Source organism: Hyla sarda, chromosome 9, assembly GCF_029499605.1.
Source record: "Hyla sarda isolate aHylSar1 chromosome 9, aHylSar1.hap1, whole genome shotgun sequence".
NCBI lineage: Eukaryota > Metazoa > Chordata > Amphibia > Anura > Hylidae > Hyla > Hyla sarda.
In genome coordinates this window covers 9666816-9687532 of record NC_079197.1, presented here as the reverse complement: position 1 = coordinate 9687532, position 20717 = coordinate 9666816, and the positions used below count along the sequence as shown (strand labels likewise).

Sequence of the window (20717 nt, the reverse complement as noted above, 5' to 3'; positions counted from 1 at the left end):
ACTACAACTCCCAGCATGCCCGGACAGCCGTCGGCTGTCCGGGCATGCTGGGAGTTGTAGTTTTGCAACCAGCGTTCACTTGACCATGCAAAACTCAAAGGCACCTAGCTATCAGGTATTCCCTATGGCCCAGAAGGGAGGTTTTTCTTACCCTACTGCATGTAGTAACTGGTAGGGCTCTAGAAAAATAGCTGCTATGTTCTGCCCTTGTGCTTACCTGTTTTTAGCTGATGTGGCAGGCACGGGTTTTTAGCCATATTGATTGCAATTCCATCCCAGAAATGATTTCCTAACGCTGCCTACATTTCCCTTTAAATCCTTTTGGCTTTGCAGAAAGAGAGGGTGTGGAGTCTGATCACTTCACCTGGTCCTGTTATTAATCTGCTGGTGCTGGAGGTCACTCAGGTGGTCTGATTACTGATTGAGTTGGGGTCATTTCACATTATGTGAAGTTTTGATGCTTCTTATTTAAAGACATATAATTTTAGTCCCCAAAGTGATTTGACCTATTATCACATTTGAGGGGATCTATGAAGAATCAAAGCTTTTAGGCTGTGTTCACACATTTTGAGATTTTTTTTTTTATTTATTTTTTAATAGAATTTTGACTGAATTTGTGGCAATATTCCTTAAGTCGCAGTGAAAAAAAAAGTTTTTAGTTATTGCACAATTACAGTTACTAGCACCATTTTTGGGAAAATCGCAGCAAAAACTGAAAAATATGGAGCAAAAATGAAATGATTCAGGGGAAGTGTATAACTACTATATAGCCTGATCCTATAGATAGCAGCAGTATACAGAGAGCTGGAGGGGAGGTGTATAACTACTATATATCCTGGTCCTATAGATAGCAGCAGTATACAGGTAGAGCTGGAAGGGAATATGTATAACTACTATATATCCCGATCCTATAGAGATAGCAGCAGTATACAGATAGAGCTGAAGATGAGGTGTATAACAACTATATATCCTGATCCCATAGAGATGGCAGCAGTATACAGGTAGAGCTGGAAGGATTTGATAGGTGATGTTATCTTGCAGTTCACACAGTCAGCTGACCGCTTCCTCTGACACATTAAACACTGACTTTCTGTGTATAAGACTGATCACGTGACCCAGTTACATTAATAAAAAAAAAAAAGCATGAATGCAGCTAAATCGGCATACAACAGATGGCGCTGTAGGACTAGTGATGGTGAATGTGCATGATATGGGAAAAATAAACTCTGGAGAACTTTTTTCAACAACACTTAAAAGGGTACTCCGCCCCTAGACATCTTATCCCCTATCGTTTGTTTAGAACACCGGATGCTCATGATGTAATGGCCACGCCCCCTCAATGGAAGTCTATGGGAGGGGGTGTGGTGGCTGTCAGACCCCCCTCCCATATACTTGCATTGAGGGGGAGGGCATGACATCATGAGGGGGCGTGGCTGTGACGTGCATCGCTAGTCATCAGGCACTGAACAAAGTTTTCTCCATGCACCGGATAACTGTGGTGCCCTAGCAGAGACCATGGGGGTTCTTAGCAACAGGACCCCCGTGATCAGACATCTTATGCCCTATCCTTTGGGGATAAAATATCTAGGGGTGGAGTACCCCTTTAACCCTTGTTTTGCCCCTGTGCAAGGTCACTAAATCCGATGTGTTACCTTGATGCATTGGTTTACATGGACAGCAAAGCCACAGCGGCCCCTGCAGGACAGTGTGATGTGCTACACAAAACAAATCCCAACTGGTCAGAATAATAGAATCTGTTTCTTCCAGTATACATCAGTGGTCTCCAAACGGTGGAACTACAAATCCGAGAATGCTGGAAGTCCACTGGTCTCCGTACCCATGGCCAAAGCTAAGACTTTTCTGGCAAGGGCTGTGTGCAGTAAGGCAGCCATCTCTTAAGGGGGTAATCTGGAGGAAAAAAATGTCTTCAAATCAACTGGTGCCAAAAAGTTATACAGATTTGCAAATTACTTCTGTATAAAAATCTTCATCCTTCCATTACTTATCAGCTGCTGTATGCTCCAGAGGAAGTTGTGTAGTCTTTACAGTCTGACCACAGTGTTCTCTGCTGCAACCTCTGTCCAGAGTAGGAGTAAATCCCCATAGCACACCTATCCTGCTCTGGACAGTTCCTGACACGGACAGAGAGTACTGTGGTCAGACTGGAAAGAACTACACAACTTCCTACCAAAACCGGGTCCCTTCTGCAACTTCAAGGCATCTAAACAGTCCTGTAAATAACATCTCTATTTCTTTAGGGGCACATGATCTTCTGAGTCAGTTAGTGAGGAATATATTATAACTGATGATCAAAATGCAGGCATCCAGCTGTTGCTGAACTACAACTCCCAGCATGCCCGGACAGCCTTCGGCTGTCCGGGCATGCTGGAAGTTGTAGTTTTGCAACAGCTTTAGGTCCACAGGTTGGACCTCCTTGTATTATTAAGATCTTGAGTAGATTTAAAAAAAAAAAAAAAGGAACAAATTATACAAATCAGAAATAATCAGTTTTAATGAAGTGACAAAAAAAAAAAAAACATATTCCAGCAGGTCCATGTATATTTTGGATGGAGGGCTGGCCTGAAAATCGGGAATTACTATCATAGACGCTACAAGGAATGAACATTTGAGAAAAGTAAACAAATATACGCAACTCCACATGGTGCAACTTCAGCTGCTGCGTCCATGTAGCTCTGGTATTATAGAGTCCATCAGGTCAACCTGGAGGAATGTGAGAGTCTCCAATGTCCAGTAGGTATTCGAGATTTCTATAATGTAATAAATAATAAGAACCACAGAATAAGGAGGGCTCCTTATAACAGGGATGTGGCCCCCACGAGTTATGGCAATGAATGCATCCGTAGCCTTAATTATAGTCAACCTGTAAGAATCTTACGATCCATATTTCTGGGTCTCTTGGTTTTGTGTTAGGAAGATGAGGTGGACTTGTCTGTGTCATCCAGTGGTGTTGAGTTTAGGTTTTGAAATCTTCTGGTTCCATCTATGTTGCACTACTTGTCGTTCTTCTCAGACTACTTTTAGTGCTGGGCGGTATACCGGTTCATACCGATGTGTTTATTTCTGTACAATATGACTTTTTCCCTATATCGCAATACCGGTCGGACCCCTCAGCTGCAGCGCTGTCCCCACATCAGGGAACTAATCATGTTATCCGCAGGCACTTCTCTCCTTCTCCTCCAGTGAGCTGTGGACACAGGACTTCTGTTCGGAGTACGGAAGCTGTCACCTCCCCCTGCAAGCGCAGAAAGCCAGTGGGCCGCGGGCGCTGCAGAGCTTCTGATCAGCGCAGAGCTCTGCAGCGCCCCACTGGCTTTCAGTGCTTGCAGGGGGAGGTGACAGCTTCCGTTCTCCATCCTGCACCCGCAGCTCACAACTCATTCATTTCCAGCGCCGCAGCTCACAGGAGGAGAAGGAGAGCAGCGCCTGCGGGTAACATGATTATTCCCCCGATGTGGGGACAGAGCTGCAACTGATAGTTAATTCAGGGGGGGTGGTGGTGGTGGTTAGGGGGAGATGAGTGAAACATTTTTGGTCATACCGCCCAGCACTAACTACTTTATAACCATGGACTAGGAAGAAGCTTTCTCATCTGGCCCTGGTCAGGGTCTTCCAGTTGGCCATGAACGGTTCTAGTCTGGTTCTTCCGATTGGCCATGAGTTCTAGGTTTGTAGTCTTGTTCTTCCAGTTGGCCACAAAGAGTTCTAGTCTTGTTCATCCGGTTGGCTACAAAGAGTTCTAGCCTTGTTCTTCCAGTTTGGCCATGAAGGGTTCTAGTCTGGTTCTTCCGGTTTGGCCATAAAGAGTTCTAATCTGGTTCTTTCGGTTTGGCCATAAAGAGTTCTAATCTGGTTCTTTCGGTTGGCTATGAAGAGTTCTTGTCTGGTTCTTAAAGTTGGCCATGAGGTCTTCCAGCTTGAGAGTGGCTCCACCTCCCCTAACTAGCTTCATACCTAGGAGACCTGGATGTTCTCAGACATGAACCGAGAAGATTAATAGAAGTCTCAATGATCCAAGTACAGGAAAGATTCTAAACTAATGTAATTTATTCTGACAATCCGTATATTTATCCCTCAAATGCTATGGGTTCTGCCAAATCTTTGGGTTTATCAATGTTCAGGAAGGGTTTTGCTGAAGGATAACAGGACCGGTGTTCAATCCTCTGGCTCGTACTTCACCAGTCTCCTGCGCAGGTCCTTTATCTGCTCGTTCTTCTTGGTCAGGATGTCCTTCATGTTGCGGTAGGCACCGGTCTCCTGGAATTTCTTTTCCAGCTCCTTCTCGGCCATGGCCAGCTGCTCGTTGACCCGCAGGAGCTCGTGCTTGGTCTTGGTCAGGTTCTCCTCCAGGTTCTTGTGGCTGGCCGTGTGGTCTCCCAGGGTCTTCTGGAACTCCATCTTGAGGCTGGTGACGGTGTCCTCCAGGTGTGTGGCCTCGTGGGAGGCCTGGGAGGTCTGTCGGGCCTGGAGCTGGCTCTTCACCTCCCTCAGGGTCTGCTCGGCGCTGCGTTTGTCGTCCAGGGCGGTGGTCACCTGGGTCTCCAGGGTTCGCAGCCGGGCTCGTAACTTGTCGTTCTCCTCCTGGAGTCGGGCGATCTGACCGTGGAGGAGGTCGGAGGAGGAGCCGCCGTCACTCAGCGGGGCCAGCCTGGGCTTGTTGGTCTGGGGGCCCTTGGCTGAGGGCCCCGGCTCCTGGCTCTTCTCCAGCTCGGCCACCTGCTCCAGGAGTTGTCGGTTCTCCAGCTCGGAGATGTCGGTGTGCAGCCGGAGGTGCCAGTGCTGGGCCTGGGAGAAGAGCTGCTGCAGCAGCAGGACATTGGTGTGGGCAGAGTTAATGAGCTCGAGCTCCAGCTCACTCTGCACCACCGCCTGCAGGCCGCCCAGCAGCTCCGCCACCTCCTCCGCCGTGTACGTGTCCTCCACCAGCCGGCTCTCCCGCACGTCCTGGAAGCAGGAGGCCACGCTCTTCAGCCGGAGCAGCCGCTTGTTCTGGGCGAATCTCATATAACTGAGGACCTCCGCGCGGTGATGCTCGCTCAGCTCCGCCATCTTCATCTACGCCTGGAACGTTTCCATGGTTACCTATGCGGTCATCCTCCTCTTTTTAAAATCGCGAATCTGATTGGTTGGAATCCGTCACGGGGTCAAAATAGACGCGTGCGCCGAGTGACAGTGACAAAGCTTCTGATTGGTCCGTCGTCGACAGTCGGTTACCAATTCCCGCACGGTGATTGGCAGAGAGGTGACAGAAGCCCCGCCTCTTCCGGTGTGCTTTGAGTCTCCTCTCTGGGCACTGGCAAACATGGCGATGCCCTTGTGTCTGCGGGCGCTGAGGCTGTCCGGGGCGACGAGGCTCCTGAGGGCAGCCCCGGTGTACAGACTCCACACCGGACCCCGAGCTGAGGCCACGACCCCGACTACTGTCAGCCATGGCTCCCCGTCCAAACACGAACATGACGACCATGATGAGATCAATGTGTACGACAAGGTAACGGAGAGAGGGCGCCCCCCGGTGGTAGTGCGCTGTAATATACTGTAGGGCAGTGGTCTCCAACCTGCGGCCCTCCAGATGTTGCAAAACTACAACTCCCAGCACCCTCACTGGGAAACACTGGTCTAGAACCCTAATGAAACCGTTAATGACGTGTATAGCAGTGGTCTCCAACCTGCGGACCTCCAGATGTTGCAAAACTACAACTCCCAGCATGCCCGGACAGCCGTTGGCTGTCCGGGCATGCTGGGAGTTGTAGTTTTGCAACATCTGGAGGACCGCAGGTTGGAGACCACTGCTGTAGGGAGTTCTGCTGGGCCCCATAGAAAACATTCAAACTAGGAGCTTTCCTACAGAACTACAACTCCCATCAGACCCTGACATGACGGGCATTGTAGCTTAGCAACAGCTGAAGCCAAAGGTTGATGATGGGAGTTGTAGTTTTGCAGCAGCTGGAAAGTGTCTAATCTGGTTGCTATGGGCACCTACAGAACCCCCTAATGATGTTACAACCTCCAGATGCTGCAAAACTACAACTCCTATCATGTCCCCGGCCAAGAGCCGCAGAGCTCAGGTTATAGTTACGGTGATGGCGCTATAAACGCTTTGACCAATCAGCTGTGGGGAACAGCTTAATTTGCATACATGGCACCAATACAGACCTCCCATATATACCGGCGACACATCTGAACTTTTATTAAAGGGGAACTCCAAGGAATATACACAAGGCCACCACACAACCTGGATATGCTCCCTGTAACCATCCTGCCTGATGCGTGTGGCTCCTGTGGCCCCTGTTGCCTTCTTTGGCTCCTTAGTATTTTTTTTGCCATCCTTCCCTCCCCTTGCCTACAGTTCCCAGCAATCATTGCAGCTCTGCTCTTCCAGCCAGATCACTCTCTGAGAGCAGCCCCCACCCTCCTGCTCTGAGCAGCAGGGAGAGGTTCAGTGTGTGATTGGCTGAGGCTGCACACACCTCCCAGTTCTCAGTACTAAAGAAAGCATGACTCATCCGTGCAGGACAGAAACCACATGGTCTGTGTCTTTCTGGGGGGTGGGGGCTGCTTTCAGAGAGGAATTTAGACTAACAGAGTGGATGACTGAATGATGTCCTGAATGTACCTCACGTCAGGCATGTAAGTGACGACCAATGAATAGTATTTAGACATTTAAATAGGTTGGTGAGAGGGAAAGGATGAGCTGTGGGTTTAGTTTCCTGCCGTACCCCCCCCCCCCCCCCCCACCACCACCCTCTAAGATGCCGGAAGAAGCACGCACTTACGTGCAAAACTTCCGGCATAGCCTCCGAGCGCCACACACCAGCGCCTATGCCGTGACCCGGCACCCGGCTACCGGACTTCCAGACCCGACTGTCTCTGCCCAGCAGTGAGTGCACGTACGTGCTCTTTGTTTTGTCTAGATTTGTAAATTACTTCTATTAAAAAAATCTGAATCCTTCCAGTACTTATTAGCTGCTGAATACTACAGAGGAAATTATTTTCTTTTTGGAACACAGAGCTCTCTGCTCTGCTGACATCACAAGCACAGTGCTCTCTGCTGACACCTCTGTCCATTTTAGGAACTGTCCAGAGTAGGAGAAAATCCCCATAGAAAACATATGCTGCTATGGACAGAGATGTCAGCAGAGAGCACTGTGTTCCCAAAAGAAAATAATTTCCTCTGTAGTATTCAGCAGCTAATAAGTACTGGAAGGATTAAGATTAAGTAATTTACAAATCTGTTTAACTTTCAGGCACCAGTTGATAAAAAAAAAAAATAAAAAATTATAATAATTCCACCGGAGCACCCATTTAAAGGAGTAGTCCAGTGGTGATTCAGTGGTGAGCAACTTATCCCCTATCCTAAGGATAGGGGATAAGTTGCAGATCGCGGGGGGTCCGACCGCTGGGGCCCCCTGAGATCTCCTGTACGGAGCCCGACAGCCCGCGGGAAGGGGGCGTGTCGACCTCCGCACGAGGCGGCGTCCGACACGCCCCCTCAATACAACTCTATGGCAGAGCCGAAGCGCTGCCTTCGGCAATCTCCGGCTCTGCCATAGAGATGTATTGAGGGGGCGTGTCGGCCGCCGCTTCGTGCGGGGGTCGACACCCGCTATCTGGCCGGAGAGCTGGGGCCCCGTACAGAGAGATTGCAGGGGGCCCCAGCGGTCAGACCCCCCGCGATCTCAAACTTATCCCCTATCCTTAGGATAGGGGATAAGTTTTTCACCACTGGACTACCCCTTTAAATGGTAGAAAATTTTCTATCTCTAGCCTCCACTAGGGGGAGCACACTGGAGATCTATGCAGCTCACAATGACTCGTAGCCATGGGCGCCACCTTGTGGCTTCAGGTGGTAGATATATATGTATCCGCAGTTTAGGGAGTTATAGTTCAGCTACAGGTTGGAGACCACTACTCTACTGGATCTGGGGCACCATGAGAGTTTTTCCTATGAGACCATAGACCAGTGTTTCACCAACCAGGGTGCCTCCAGCTGTTGCAAAACTACAAACCCCAGCATGCCCGAACATAGAAAAATAAATCCGTTCTAGAGGTCAGAAGGGGCAGCTTATAAGCCAACTCGTTTTCATACAAAAAGTTATAGTAAAATAATACAAAACCTATATAAATGGAGTAGAACTGTATTCACATGGACCCACAGACTAAAAAGAACAATTTTAACCCCACAAATATGTATTTATTTCTTTTTGGCCATGTATTTGGGGTAGAATGAGTGATGTCATTACAAAGTACAGTTGGTCCTCATAAAACAAGCCTCATATGGCCCCGTAGGGGGGAAATTGAGAGACTTATGGCCTATAAAGGGGCACTCCGTTGTTTCGAACGCTGGAGCCGGCGTCGGGAGCTTGTGACGTCATAGCCCCGCCCCCTCATGTCATGACCCCGCCCCCTCAATGCAAGTCTATGGGAGGGAGCGTGACGGCTGTTTATTCCAAAGGCTGAGCAGCGGAGTACTCCTTTAAAAGGGGGGAAAAAACTAAAACACAAAAATGAACATTTGCTGCACCATTAACCCCTTAACGACATAGGATGTAAATGAACGTCCTGGTGCCCTGGTACTTTAACGCACCGGGATGTACATTTTACACCCGGAGGATTCACAGCAGGTCCTGGCTGGTGTCCGCCATTAACCCCTCCGATGCTGTGAGCAATACTGAACACGGCATCTGCGGCACTTGGAATGGATGATTTGATGGCTGACGGAGGTCGCCTTACCTGCCGCCATCTTCTTCTTCTGCTCTGCCTTCCAGTGCCTATGCCAGTGTTTCCCAACCAGGGTGCCTCCAGATGTTGCAAAACTACAACTCCCAGCATGCCTGGACAGCCGAAGGCTGTCCAGACATGATGGGAGTTGTAGTTTTGCAACATCTGGAGGCGCCCTGGTTGGGAAACAATGGCCTATGCATAGCACTGATCAGTATGTGCAATCTAAAGATTTCTATACATAGTCCCCAGTGGGGACATAAAAAGTGTAAAAGCAAAAAAGAAAAACCCTTATAAAAATTGAAATGGCCCCTTTTTCCATTTTACCCCAAAATGCGTAAAAAAAAAAAAAAAAAAAAAAAAAAAAAAACTGGAAAGAACAACTCAACTTCAGCAGCTGATAAGTACTGGCAGGATTAAAGGGGTATTCCAGGCAAAAACTTTTTTATATATATCAACTGGCTCCAGAAAGTTAAGCAGATTTGTAAATTACTTCTATTAAAAAAATCTTAATCCTTTCAGTACTTATGAGCTTCTGAAGTTAAGGTTGTTTGTTCTTTTCTGTCTAAGTCCTCTCTGATGACACGTGTCTCGGGAAATGCCCAGTTTAGAAGCAAATCCCCATAGCAAACCTCTTCTAAACTGGGCGGTTCCCGAGACAGGTGTCATCAGAGAGGACTTAAGACAGAAAAAAACAACCTTAACTTCAGAAGCTCATAAGTACTGAAAGGATTAAGATTTTTTTAATAGAAGTAATTTACAAATCTGTTTAACTTTCTGGAGCCAGTGGATATGAAGAAAAATTTTTTTTCACAGGAGTACCCCTTTAACGGTAAAAATGAAGTTTTCTTTATTCTGTAGGTCAATACGATTAAAATGATCCCCATGATTACATGTAGAGATGAGCGAACTTACAGTAAATTCGATTCGTCACGAACTTCTCGGCTCGGCAGTTGATGTCTTTTCCTGCATAAATTAGTTCAGCTTTCCGGTGCTCCAGTGGGCTGGAAAAGGTGGATACAGTCCTAGGAGACTCTTTCCTAGGAATGTATCCACCTTTTCCAGCCCACGGGAGCACCTGAAGGCTGAACTAATTTATGCAGGAAAAGTCATCAACTGCCGAGCCGAGAAGTTCGTGACGAATCGAATTTACTGTAAGTTCACTCATCTCTAATTACATGCTTTATTATTGTACTGCTTTAAAAAAAATTAATAATAATGATCTAAAATCGCCCTATTTTGACCACCTATAACTTTCTCATTTTTCTGTATATGGGGCGGTATGAGGGCTGATAATTGCGCAGTGATCTGTAGTTTTTATCGGTAACTTTTTTGGAGTATACCGTATGTAACTTTTTATTTATTTTTTAATAATTTGTTTAAAATATGATGACAAAAAAAAGAGAGAAATTTTGGATTTTTTTTTTCTTTTTAAACGTTTACGCCGTTCACTGTGCAGGAAAACCTATTTGGTCGGCGGGTGCGTAAATGTCCGGACTATCAAAATATAATAATGATCCTGCACAGTGAACGGCGTAAATGTTTTAAAAAGAAAAAAAAAATCAAAAATTGCATTTATTTATTTATTTATTTTTTGTCACATCATACGGTATTTAAAACAAATTATTAAAAAACAAATAAAAAGTTACATATACTCCAAAAAAGTTACCGATAAAAACGACAGATCACTGCGCAATTATCAGCCCTCATACCGCCCCATATACGGAAAAATGAGAAAGTTATAGGTGGTCAAAATAGGGCGATTTTATATCATTTATTTTTTTTTTTTTTTAATGCGGTACAATAATAAAGTATGTAATCGTGGGCATCATTTTAATCGTATTGACCTACAGAAGAAAGAAAATGTCATTTTTACAGTTAAAGGGGTACTCCTGTGAAAAACTATATTTCTTCATATCAACTGGCTCCAGAAAGTTAAACTGATTTTGTAAATTAATTCTTTAAAAAAAATAAAATAAATTAATCCTTCCAGTACTGATCAGCTGCTGAAGTGTAGTTGTTCTTTCCAGTCTGACCACAGTGCTCTCTGCTGACACCTCAGTCCATATCAGGAACTGTTCAGAGCAGGAGCAAATCCCCATAGCAAACCTCTCCTGCTCTGGACCGTTCCTGACATGGACAGAGGTGTCAGCAGAGAGCACTGTGGACACACTGGAAAGAGCTCAACTTCAGCAGCTGATAAGTACTGGTAGGATTAAGATTATTTTTTTCCTTTTTAATAGAAGTAATTTACAACCCTGTTTAACTTCCTGAAGCCAGTTGATAGGAAAAAAAAAACATTTTTTTTGACCGGAATATCCCTTTTTAAGTGCACAGCGTAAAAAAAAACAAAAAAAACAAATCTTGCAAAATAGCATTTTTTTATGTTTTTTTTTTAATTTTTTTATTTTTTTTTTGATTGCTCCATACATTTTATGGTTAAATTAATGTCATTATAAAGGACAATTGGCACAAAAATAATTTAGCAAAAAAAAAAAAACATCAAGCCCTCGTATGGGTCTGTGGATGGAAATATGAGTTATGATTTTTAGGAGGCAAAAATGAAAATGCGAAAAAAAATTTGGCCTGGTCCTTACGGGGTTAAGAGAAAAAAGAAAAACGTATGAACTGGACGGATGTAAAAAATCGTGATGTAAAAGAATGCGGCCTAACTGGGTCCAGGAAAGTTATCTAAGCCTATATATTAGTGTTTCTTAACCAGTGTGCCTCCAGCTGTTGCAAAACTACAACTCCCAGCATGCCCGGACAGCCTACGGCTGTCCGGGCATGCTGGGAGTTGTAGTTTTGCAACAGCTGGAGGCACCCTGGTTGGGAAACACTCCCCTATATAATGGCCAGAGTCAGGACAGGTCCAGCTTTGTAATCTTGTGCTGTGAGTCTTGGGCGCAGTTCTCCGTTCCAGCAGCAGGTGGCAGTGTGAGTCTGTTATCCGCTCCGTCCTGCAGTGATTGATGTGGATGTTCTTCTTCTTCTTCTTTCATTCCGCCGCCCTCCCCCCTCTCTCTCTCTCTCTCTCTCTATATATGTTTTATTCGTCTATAGTTGGCGGTTTCTTCTCCGTCCCCGCGCCTCCATTGTGCGCTGCCTCCTCATTAGCGGCTCTGCCTTTGTTCCGGAGCTGCACAGGCTCAGCTCACCCCTCGCGCTCGGCCCCCTGGGTGATCAGAACGTATAATGGCACCTGCCGCTTTCATGTCCTCCAGTTTATATGGAGAGATGAAGCCTCTGACGTGCAAACTGCTCTGTATACAATGCGTCCCTGTATTTTAACCCTTTCCAGCTCACGCCTTGTGTTACCACCTGTCAGCCATGTCCTGTGGCCCCCCCCCCCCATTCCCCAATGTTTTTTTTATTCTGTTCTTTTCCAGAACCCAGATTGGCACGGATTCAGCGATGACCCGGTCCAAGACGTGCGCAACATGCGGGTGGTCTTCTTCTTCGGCGTCTCCGTCTGTCTCGTGCTGGGAACCGTATTTATCTACTATTCTCCAGAGAGGGGGTGAGTGCACAATGAATACTTCACTCCTTATAAAAGGTTTCCCAACTAGGGTGCCTCCAGCTGTTGAAAAACAACAACTCCCAGCATGCTAAGAGTTGTAGTTTTGCAATAATTGGAAGCCCCCTGGTTAGGAAACACGGATCCTTATAGTTAAAGTATCGTCCCTCTCTGGAATTTGTGTAGATCTCTCATATCTGTCTATCTATCTCATATCTATCTATCTCATATCTATCTATATATCTATCTGTCTCATATCTATCTATCTCATATCTATCTATCTCATATCTATCTATCTCATATCTATCTCTCATATCTATCTATCTCTCATATCTATCTATCTCTCATATCTATCTATCTCCTATCTATCTATCTCCTATCTATCTATCTCATATCTATCTATCTCATATCTATCTATCTCATATCTATCTATCTCATATCTATCTATCTCATATCTATCTATCTCATATCTATCTATCTCATATCTATCTATCTCATATCTATCTATCTCCTATCTATCTCATATCTATCTATCTATCTATCTCATATCTATCTATCTATCTCATATCTATCTATCTATCTCATATCTATCTATCTCCTATCTATCTATCTCATATCTATCTATCTCATATCTATCTCATATCTATCTCATATCTATCTATCTCCTATCTATCTATCTATCTATCTATCTATCTCTCTCATATCTATCTCATATCTATCTCATATCTATCTATCTCATATCTATCTATCTCATATCTATCTATCTCATATCTATCTATCTCATATCTATCTATCTCATATCTATCTATCTCATATCTATCTATCTCATATCTATCTATCTCATATCTATCTATCTATCTAATATCTATCTCATATCTATCTGTCTCATATCTATCTATCTATCTGTCTCATATCTATCTATCTATCTATCTCATATCTATCTATCTATCTATCTATCTATCTATCTCATATCTATCTATCTATCTCATATCTATCTATCTATCTCTCTCTCTCTCTCATATCTATCTATCTATCTCATATCTATCTATCTCATATCTATCTATCTCATATCTATCTCATATCTATCTGTCTCATATCTATCTATCTATCTATCTATCTCATATCTATCTATCTATCTATCTATCTATCTCATATCTATCTATCTATCTCATATCTATCTATCTCATATCTATCTATCTCATATCTATCTATCTCATATCTATCTATCTCATATCTATCTATCTCATATCTATCTATCTCATATCTATCTATCTCATATCTATCTATCTCATATCTATCTATCTATCTCATATCTATCTATCTATCTATCTATCTATCTCATATCTATCTATCTCTCTCATATCTATCTCTCTATCTCTCTCTCTCATATCTATCTCTCTATCTCTCTCTCTCATATCTATCTATCTATCTCTCTCTCTCATATCTATCTATCTATCTCTCTCTCTCATATCTATCTATCTATCTCTCTCTCTCATATCTATCTATCTATCTCTCTCTCTCATATCTATCTATCTATCTCATATCTATCTATCTATCTATCTCATATCTATCTATCTCATATCTATCTATCTCATATCTATCTATCTCATATCTATCTATCTATCTATCTCATATCTATCTATCTATCTATCTCATATCTATCTCTCTATCTCATATCTATCTATCTATCTCATATCTATCTATCTATCTATCTCATATCTATCTATCTCATATCTATCTATCTATCTATCTATCTCATATCTATCTATCTATCTATCTCATATCTATCTATCTCTCTCATATCTATCTATCTCATATCTATCTATCTCATATCTATCTATCTCATATCTATCTATCTATCTCATATCTATCTATCTCTCATATCTATCTATCTCTCATATCTATCTATCTCTCATATCTATCTCTCTCATATCTATCTGTCTCATATCTATCTGCCCTAAAATTACAATCTGCCCGGACATGCTGGGAGTTGTAGTCTTGCAGCAGCTGGAGACCCCCGGTTTGGACATTCTACCTTATAACCCCGTTCCTCTCGGAGTCCATTATCACCGTCCCCCCCCATGCACTATATTGCGGATATATTTCTTCCCCTGACAGTATCCTGGGGATTAGGCTCCGTCTTGTTTGTAGCGGTTGCAGTGACAGGAGCCCCCCCTCTCATGGTGGTGGGGGGGGGGGGGGTTGGGCAGAACCCCTTGTGGACCGTCGTGGCTGCGGAGGCCTATATTTAGCTGCTAATTGCTTGTTGAGGAGACAGTACCGGAGCGGTCTGCTAACTGGGACAAGGGACAGATGTGGGGTCACATGTCCTCCCGCACTGTCACCTTCTCTCCTGCTGTATTCGTGGCCCGTCTGCTCCTCTGAGTGATTAGTGCGATGGCTCAGGTGAGGGCGGCCGCTCGCAGGAAATGACTGTCCGCACCTCCTGAGGGAGCGATCTAATGAGCGCAAATCAATTATTTATTCTCACGCTGAGCTGAAAGAAGACAGCAGCGCCAAAGTGCGCTTCACCGCCAGCGCCTCCGAACAACACACGACAACACCAAAGAGGCGCCGAAGCTCATCGCTGGACAGCGGGCACCCCGGGCGCACATGGGGCACACATGCCAGGGTTTATGGGCATTCAGTGCACGTTGGGTGCCAAGTTGAGATGTGTCTATGGCGGGGTGTTCCAAACAGTGTGTCTCCAGCTGTTGCAAAACTACAACTCCCAGCATGCCCGGACAGCCTTCAGCTGTCCGGGCATGCTGGGAGTTGTAGTTTTGCAACAGCTGGAGGCACACTGTTTGGAAAGTACTGGTCTACGGCACCTGTTAGATCCTGGTCCTCTCGCGGCAGGATACGGTAGAGAAGTGATGCGGGGGGCGGGATGTTGGAGGTGTCGCGGTGGGCGCTGCGCGACATGTTGTGGCTGCGGCAGGCAGTGGAGGTGACGAGCTGTTAATACACATTAATGAGTGTCGGCAGCTCCAGAAATAACCGCTGCGGCAAATAATCCTCATGCAGAGCAGCGGAACGGGAGGAGAGTGCACGGGGGGGGGGGGGGGACAGGACCCTCTGTTGGGACCCCCCAACAACTTATATGCCAAACATCACCGCCCGCTGACAACTTATATACACCCCCAGTGACAACAATAACAGCTCTTATATATATATATATAACCCCCCCCCCCCCCCGCTGACAATTCTTATATACCCCCCTCCTGTGCTGATGACTCTATATATATATATATATATATATATATATATATATATACCCCCCCCCCCACACACACACTGACACCTCTTATATACCCCCACACACACACACGGACACCTCTTATATATGTATATATACCCCCCCCCCCACACACACACTGACACCTCTTATATACCCCCCCCCACACACACACTGACACCTCTTATATACCCCCCCCCCACACACACACTGACACCTCTTATATACCCCCCCCACACACACACTGACACCTCTTATATACCCCCCCCACACACACACTGACACCTCTTATATACCCCCCCACACACACACTGACACCTCTTATATATACCCCCCCCACACACACTGACACCTCTTATATACCCCCCACACACACACTGACACCTCTTATATACCCCCCACACACACACTGACACCTCTTATATACCCCCCCACACACACACTGACACCTCTTATATACCCCCCCACACACACTGACACCTTATATATACCCCCCCACACACACTGACACCTTATATATACCCCCCCACACACACACTGACACCTATTATATACCCCCCCACACACACTGACACCTATTATATACCCCCCCACACACACTGACACCTTATATATACCCCCCCCACACACACACTGACACCTCTTATATACCCCCCCCACACACACACTGACACCTCTTATATACCCCCCCACACACACACTGACACCTCTTATATATACCCCCCCACACACACTGACACCTCTTATATATACCCCCCCCACACACACTGACACCTCTTATATACCCCCCACACACACTGACACCTCTTATATATACCCCCCCCACACACACTGACACCTCTTATATACCCCCCCACACACACTGACACCTCTTATATATACCCCCCACACACACACACTGACACCTCTTATATACCCCCCACACACACACTGACACCTCTTATATACCCCCCACACACACACTGACACCTTATATATACCCCCCCACACACACTGACACCTCTTATATATACCCCCCCACACACACTGACACCTATTATATACCCCCCCACACACACTGACACCTATTATATACCCCCCCCACACACACTGACACCTCTTATATACCCCCCACACACACACTGACACCTATTATATACCCCCCCACACACACTGACACCTATTATATACCCCCCCACACACACTGACACCTTATATATACCCCCCCACACACACACTGACACCTCTTATATACCCCCCCCACACACACACTGACACCTCTTATATACCCCCCCACACACACACTGACACCTCTTATATATACCCCCCCACACACACTGACACCTCTTATATATACCCCCCCCACACACACTGACACCTCTTATATACCCCCCACACACACTGACACCTCTTATATATACCCCCCCCACACACACTGACACCTCTTATATACCCCCCCACACACACTGACACCTCTTATATATACCCCCCCCACACACACACTGACACCTCTTATATACCCCCCACACACACACTGACACCTCTTATATACCCCCCACACACACACTGACACCTTATATATACCCCCCCACACACACTGACACCTCTTATATATACCCCCCCACACACACTGACACCTCTTATATATACCCCCCATACACACTGACACCTCTTATATATACCCCCCCACACACACTAACACCTCTTATATACCCCCCACACACACACACACTGACACCTCTTATATATACCCCCCCACACACACTAACACCTCTTATATACCCCCCCCACACACACACACTGACACCTCTTATATATACCCCCCCACACACACTGACACCTCTTATATACCCCCCCACACACACACTGACACCTCTTATATACCCCCCCCACACACACACTGACACCTCTTATATACCCCCCCCACACACACACTGACACCTCTTATATACCCCCCCCACACACACACACACACACTGACACCTCTTATATATACCCCCCCCACACACACACTGACACCTCTTATATATACCCCCCCCACACACACACTGACACCTCTTATATATACCCCCCCCACACACACTGACACCTCTTATATATACCCCCCCCACACACACACACTGACACCTCTTATATACCCCCCCCCACACACACACTGACACCTCTTATATACCCCCCCCACACACACACTGACACCTCTTATATACCCCCCCACACACACACTGACACCTCTTATATACCCCCCCACACACACACACTGACACCTCTTATATACCCCCCCCCACACACACTGACACCTCTTATATACCCCCCACACACACACTGACACCTCTTATATACCCCCCACACACACACTGACACCTCTTATATATACCCCCCACACACACACTGACACCTCTTATATATACCCCCCACACACACACTGACACCTCTTATATACCCCCCCCACACACACTGACACCTCTTATATACCCCCCCCCCACACACACTGACACCTCTTATATTACCCCCCACACACACACTGACACCTCTTATATACCCCCCCCACACACACTGACACCTCTTATATACCCCCCCCACACACACACACTGACACCTCTTATATACCCCCCACACACACACACACACACTGACACCTCTTATATACCCCCCACACACACACTGACACCTCTTATATACAGCCTCCCCTGCTAACAATCTCTATATACATTATACATTCTGACAATTCTCTTGCATGCAAACCCCCCTCCCCTTTCTCGCTACCCTCCTTTTTGTTCCCCTTCTCCCCCCCCCCTTTTTTTTCTCTCCCCCTTTTTTTTTCTCTCTCTGTATCTTTTTTTTTTTTTCTCCTCTTCTTTTTTTATTTTTCTTTCTCCCCCCTCCCGATCCCTTCTCACCTCTCCTCCTCTTGTCTTCCTGCAGGATGAGGGACTGGGCGCGCCGAGAGGCCGAGCGGCAGATAAAGAAGAGAGAAGCGCAGGGTTTGCCCCTCATTGAACTGAACTACTACGACCCCGACACTGTGGTGCTGCCCCCCGAAGACAAATAGTTCCCCCCCCCCCCACCAATATTTTCTGCTCTGTATCAATAAACTATGTGTTACCTTCCTCCTCTGCTGTCTGTTTTCCTTTACAACCAATACGGCTGCCATTACTGGGGCCGTCACTCAGCTTTCTTTGTGTACTGAAAGGCAGTACTTTACTTGTGAAGCCATAAAACCCGTCGGGATTGATGGCGGTCGGGCTGCGCCCGGTGGCGTCTGACTTAGTAATAGAGTGATGACCGGACTTCACCTCATTACCTGCCGGGTGGTGACGGATGGGCCGCGCTGCGGAGGATGGACCGCCCACATGTCGCTCGCCCACAGCTTTAGACACCACCGTGTAATCCCTCTCACTCTGTGACGCCTGCGGAGCTTATGGAAGGTAACGGTGCGATGAACGGCCGCGATAATCTGCGGAGGGATTAAAGACGTGACGGGATCGGCCGCCATTGCTGCTCACGGGCGGCTCACTTTCTGGATGAGCCGTAAGTGCTTGCAAAAAAGTGGACCGTTCCTTTAAGTGCATTGTACTACATTGGGGCAAAACTACAACTCCCAGCATGCCCGGACAGCCAACGGCTGTCCGGGCATGCTGGGAGTTGTAGTTTTGAAACAACTGGAGGTTCACAGTTTGGAGACCACTTTGTTTGACTCTTTAATCACTTGTGGAACTACAACCCCCAGCATTAGTAGCTTGAGACTTGACTTGTCCTATGGAGACTACAACTCCCAGCTGTCTTTTTCATTAGTGTGTCACATGATTGGCGTAGGGATGCTGGGAGTAGTAGTTCCAGCTGTTTCTATGTTTTCCTGTCTAGTCTTGATCGGAAATCCAAATCCAGATGTGGCGCTGCATTTACCGGTCACGTCCGCCATAGTTGACGCGGCAGGCTGGCAGGGAAGGGGTTACTGATCCGGGCGAGGATTTGAGTTTAAATCTGTGGGTTAAACAGGCTAAGAGCTCCTGTAATCCGGGAGGGGAGGGGGGGGGGCACTCTGCTGCAGCTAAACGACTCCCAGCGTGGAGCCTCATACACCTGACCATGACCTCTGACCCCAGGGGGAGAGAGGGGGGGAGCTCTTCTATGGACTCCGCTCTCATCAATGTCTTTGTCAAATTCTCAAGGACGCGCGCGGTGACAGGTGCCGGACTTGGGGAGATGGTTGGGGCGTTGCCATGGTAACGTGTCTAACCATTCCGCATCTCTACATCGCTTAACCCCTCCCGTGCCACCCAAACACTGCAGCTGCAGAATGTAACCCTGTGTGTACCAGACCCGAAGGGGGGTGTGGGGGTGCGAGGCTGCGGTCTGCAGGGCGTAACTCTTGCCGTGCCAGTAATAAGTGCACCGACCCGTCTCTGCCTTAATATAGAGGTTAGTTCTTCGAAGAAACAGCGCCGCCCCTCTCTATAGGTTGTGTCTGGTATAGCAGCTTTACTTTACCGAAGCAATAGAATCTGAGCTGCAATACCACATCCGGCCTGAGGACAGGGGTGGCGCTCACACAAATGGGCCATGTTGTTGTCTCCTGAACAAGTGATTCCTCGACCTGTGGTAAAACTACAACTCCCAGCAGGTGCAGAGCCGCAGGTTGGGGATCATAGAGAAGATATTTAACTCCTTCCCTGCTAAAATGTGAAACCTGCTTTAACTCTTCCCTGGCCAGAATCCTATGAAACCTCCTTTAACCCTTCCCCTGCTGGAATTATATAAACCATATGGTAACCCTTTCCCTGCTAGAATTATATACAGCATGACTTAACCCTTTCCCTGCTAGAATCCTATCTGACATCACTTAACTCTCCCCCTTATAGAATCATATAAAATCCCTTAACCCTTTCCCTGCCATAACCATTTACAACATCACTGGACCCTTCTGCTAGAATCCTATCAGCATCCTTTAACCCTACCCCTGCCAGAATGATATGAAGCATGTTAACCCTTCCCCTTCCAGAATATTATAAAACATCCCTTAACCCTTCCCCTGCTAAATGTAATATCACATCACTTAACACTTACCCTGCCGGAATCATATAAAGTATAACCCAACTCTCCCCGATAGAATCATATATAATCCCTTTACCGTTTCTCTACCAGAATATTAAACATCCCTTAACCCTTTCCCTGCTAGAATCATATAAACATGTTAACCCTTTCCTATCTAGAATCACGTAAAACATCCCTTAACCCTTCTACTAGAAT

At 46.3% G+C, this 20717-nt stretch overlaps 3 protein-coding genes across 3 annotated transcripts in view; 2 read left to right on the top strand and 1 right to left on the bottom strand.

Annotated features, from left to right (window-relative positions):
- Positions 1–3355: 3355 nt before the first annotated feature.
- Positions 3356–5168, bottom strand: LZTFL1 (leucine zipper transcription factor like 1). Its single transcript, XM_056539976.1, has one exon. It carries the CDS (start codon positions 5071–5073, stop codon positions 4174–4176), a length of 900 nt encoding a protein of 299 aa, XP_056395951.1. The 5' UTR covers positions 5074–5168; the 3' UTR covers positions 3356–4173.
- Positions 5169–5237: 69 nt separating this feature from the next.
- Positions 5238–18577, top strand: NDUFB11 (NADH:ubiquinone oxidoreductase subunit B11). The gene is made up of 3 exons (XM_056539977.1): positions 5238–5506; positions 12126–12256; positions 18393–18577. The coding sequence occupies exons 1-3, from the start codon at positions 5321–5323 to the stop codon at positions 18517–18519; spliced, it is 444 nt and encodes a 147-aa protein (XP_056395952.1). The 5' UTR covers positions 5238–5320; the 3' UTR covers positions 18520–18577.
- A 337-nt stretch (positions 18578–18914) lies between these two features.
- The window catches only part of LOC130290806 (caM kinase-like vesicle-associated protein), a 99564-nt gene continuing 97761 nt past the window's right edge, over positions 18915–20717 (top strand). The window contains exon 1 of the mRNA XM_056538895.1: positions 18915–18998. Coding sequence (XP_056394870.1) covers positions 18992–18998 — 7 coding nt within the window. The 5' untranslated portion in view covers positions 18915–18991. The remainder of the gene's footprint in view (positions 18999–20717) is intronic.

Bases quoted from the DNA above. Each gene is read 5' to 3' on its own strand.
- LZTFL1 (XM_056539976.1), bottom strand. From the start codon at position 5,073: ATGAAGATGGCGGAGCTGAGCGAGCATCACCGCGCGGAGGTCCTCAGT.
- NDUFB11 (XM_056539977.1), top strand. From the start codon at position 5,321: ATGGCGATGCCCTTGTGTCTGCGGGCGCTGAGGCTGTCCGGGGCGACG. The intron at 5,507-12,125 runs GTAACGGAGAGA...GTTCTTTTCCAG, and splicing joins AGATCAATGTGTACGACAAG to AACCCAGATTGGCACGGATT. The intron at 12,257-18,392 runs GTGAGTGCACAA...GTCTTCCTGCAG, and splicing joins TACTATTCTCCAGAGAGGGG to GATGAGGGACTGGGCGCGCC.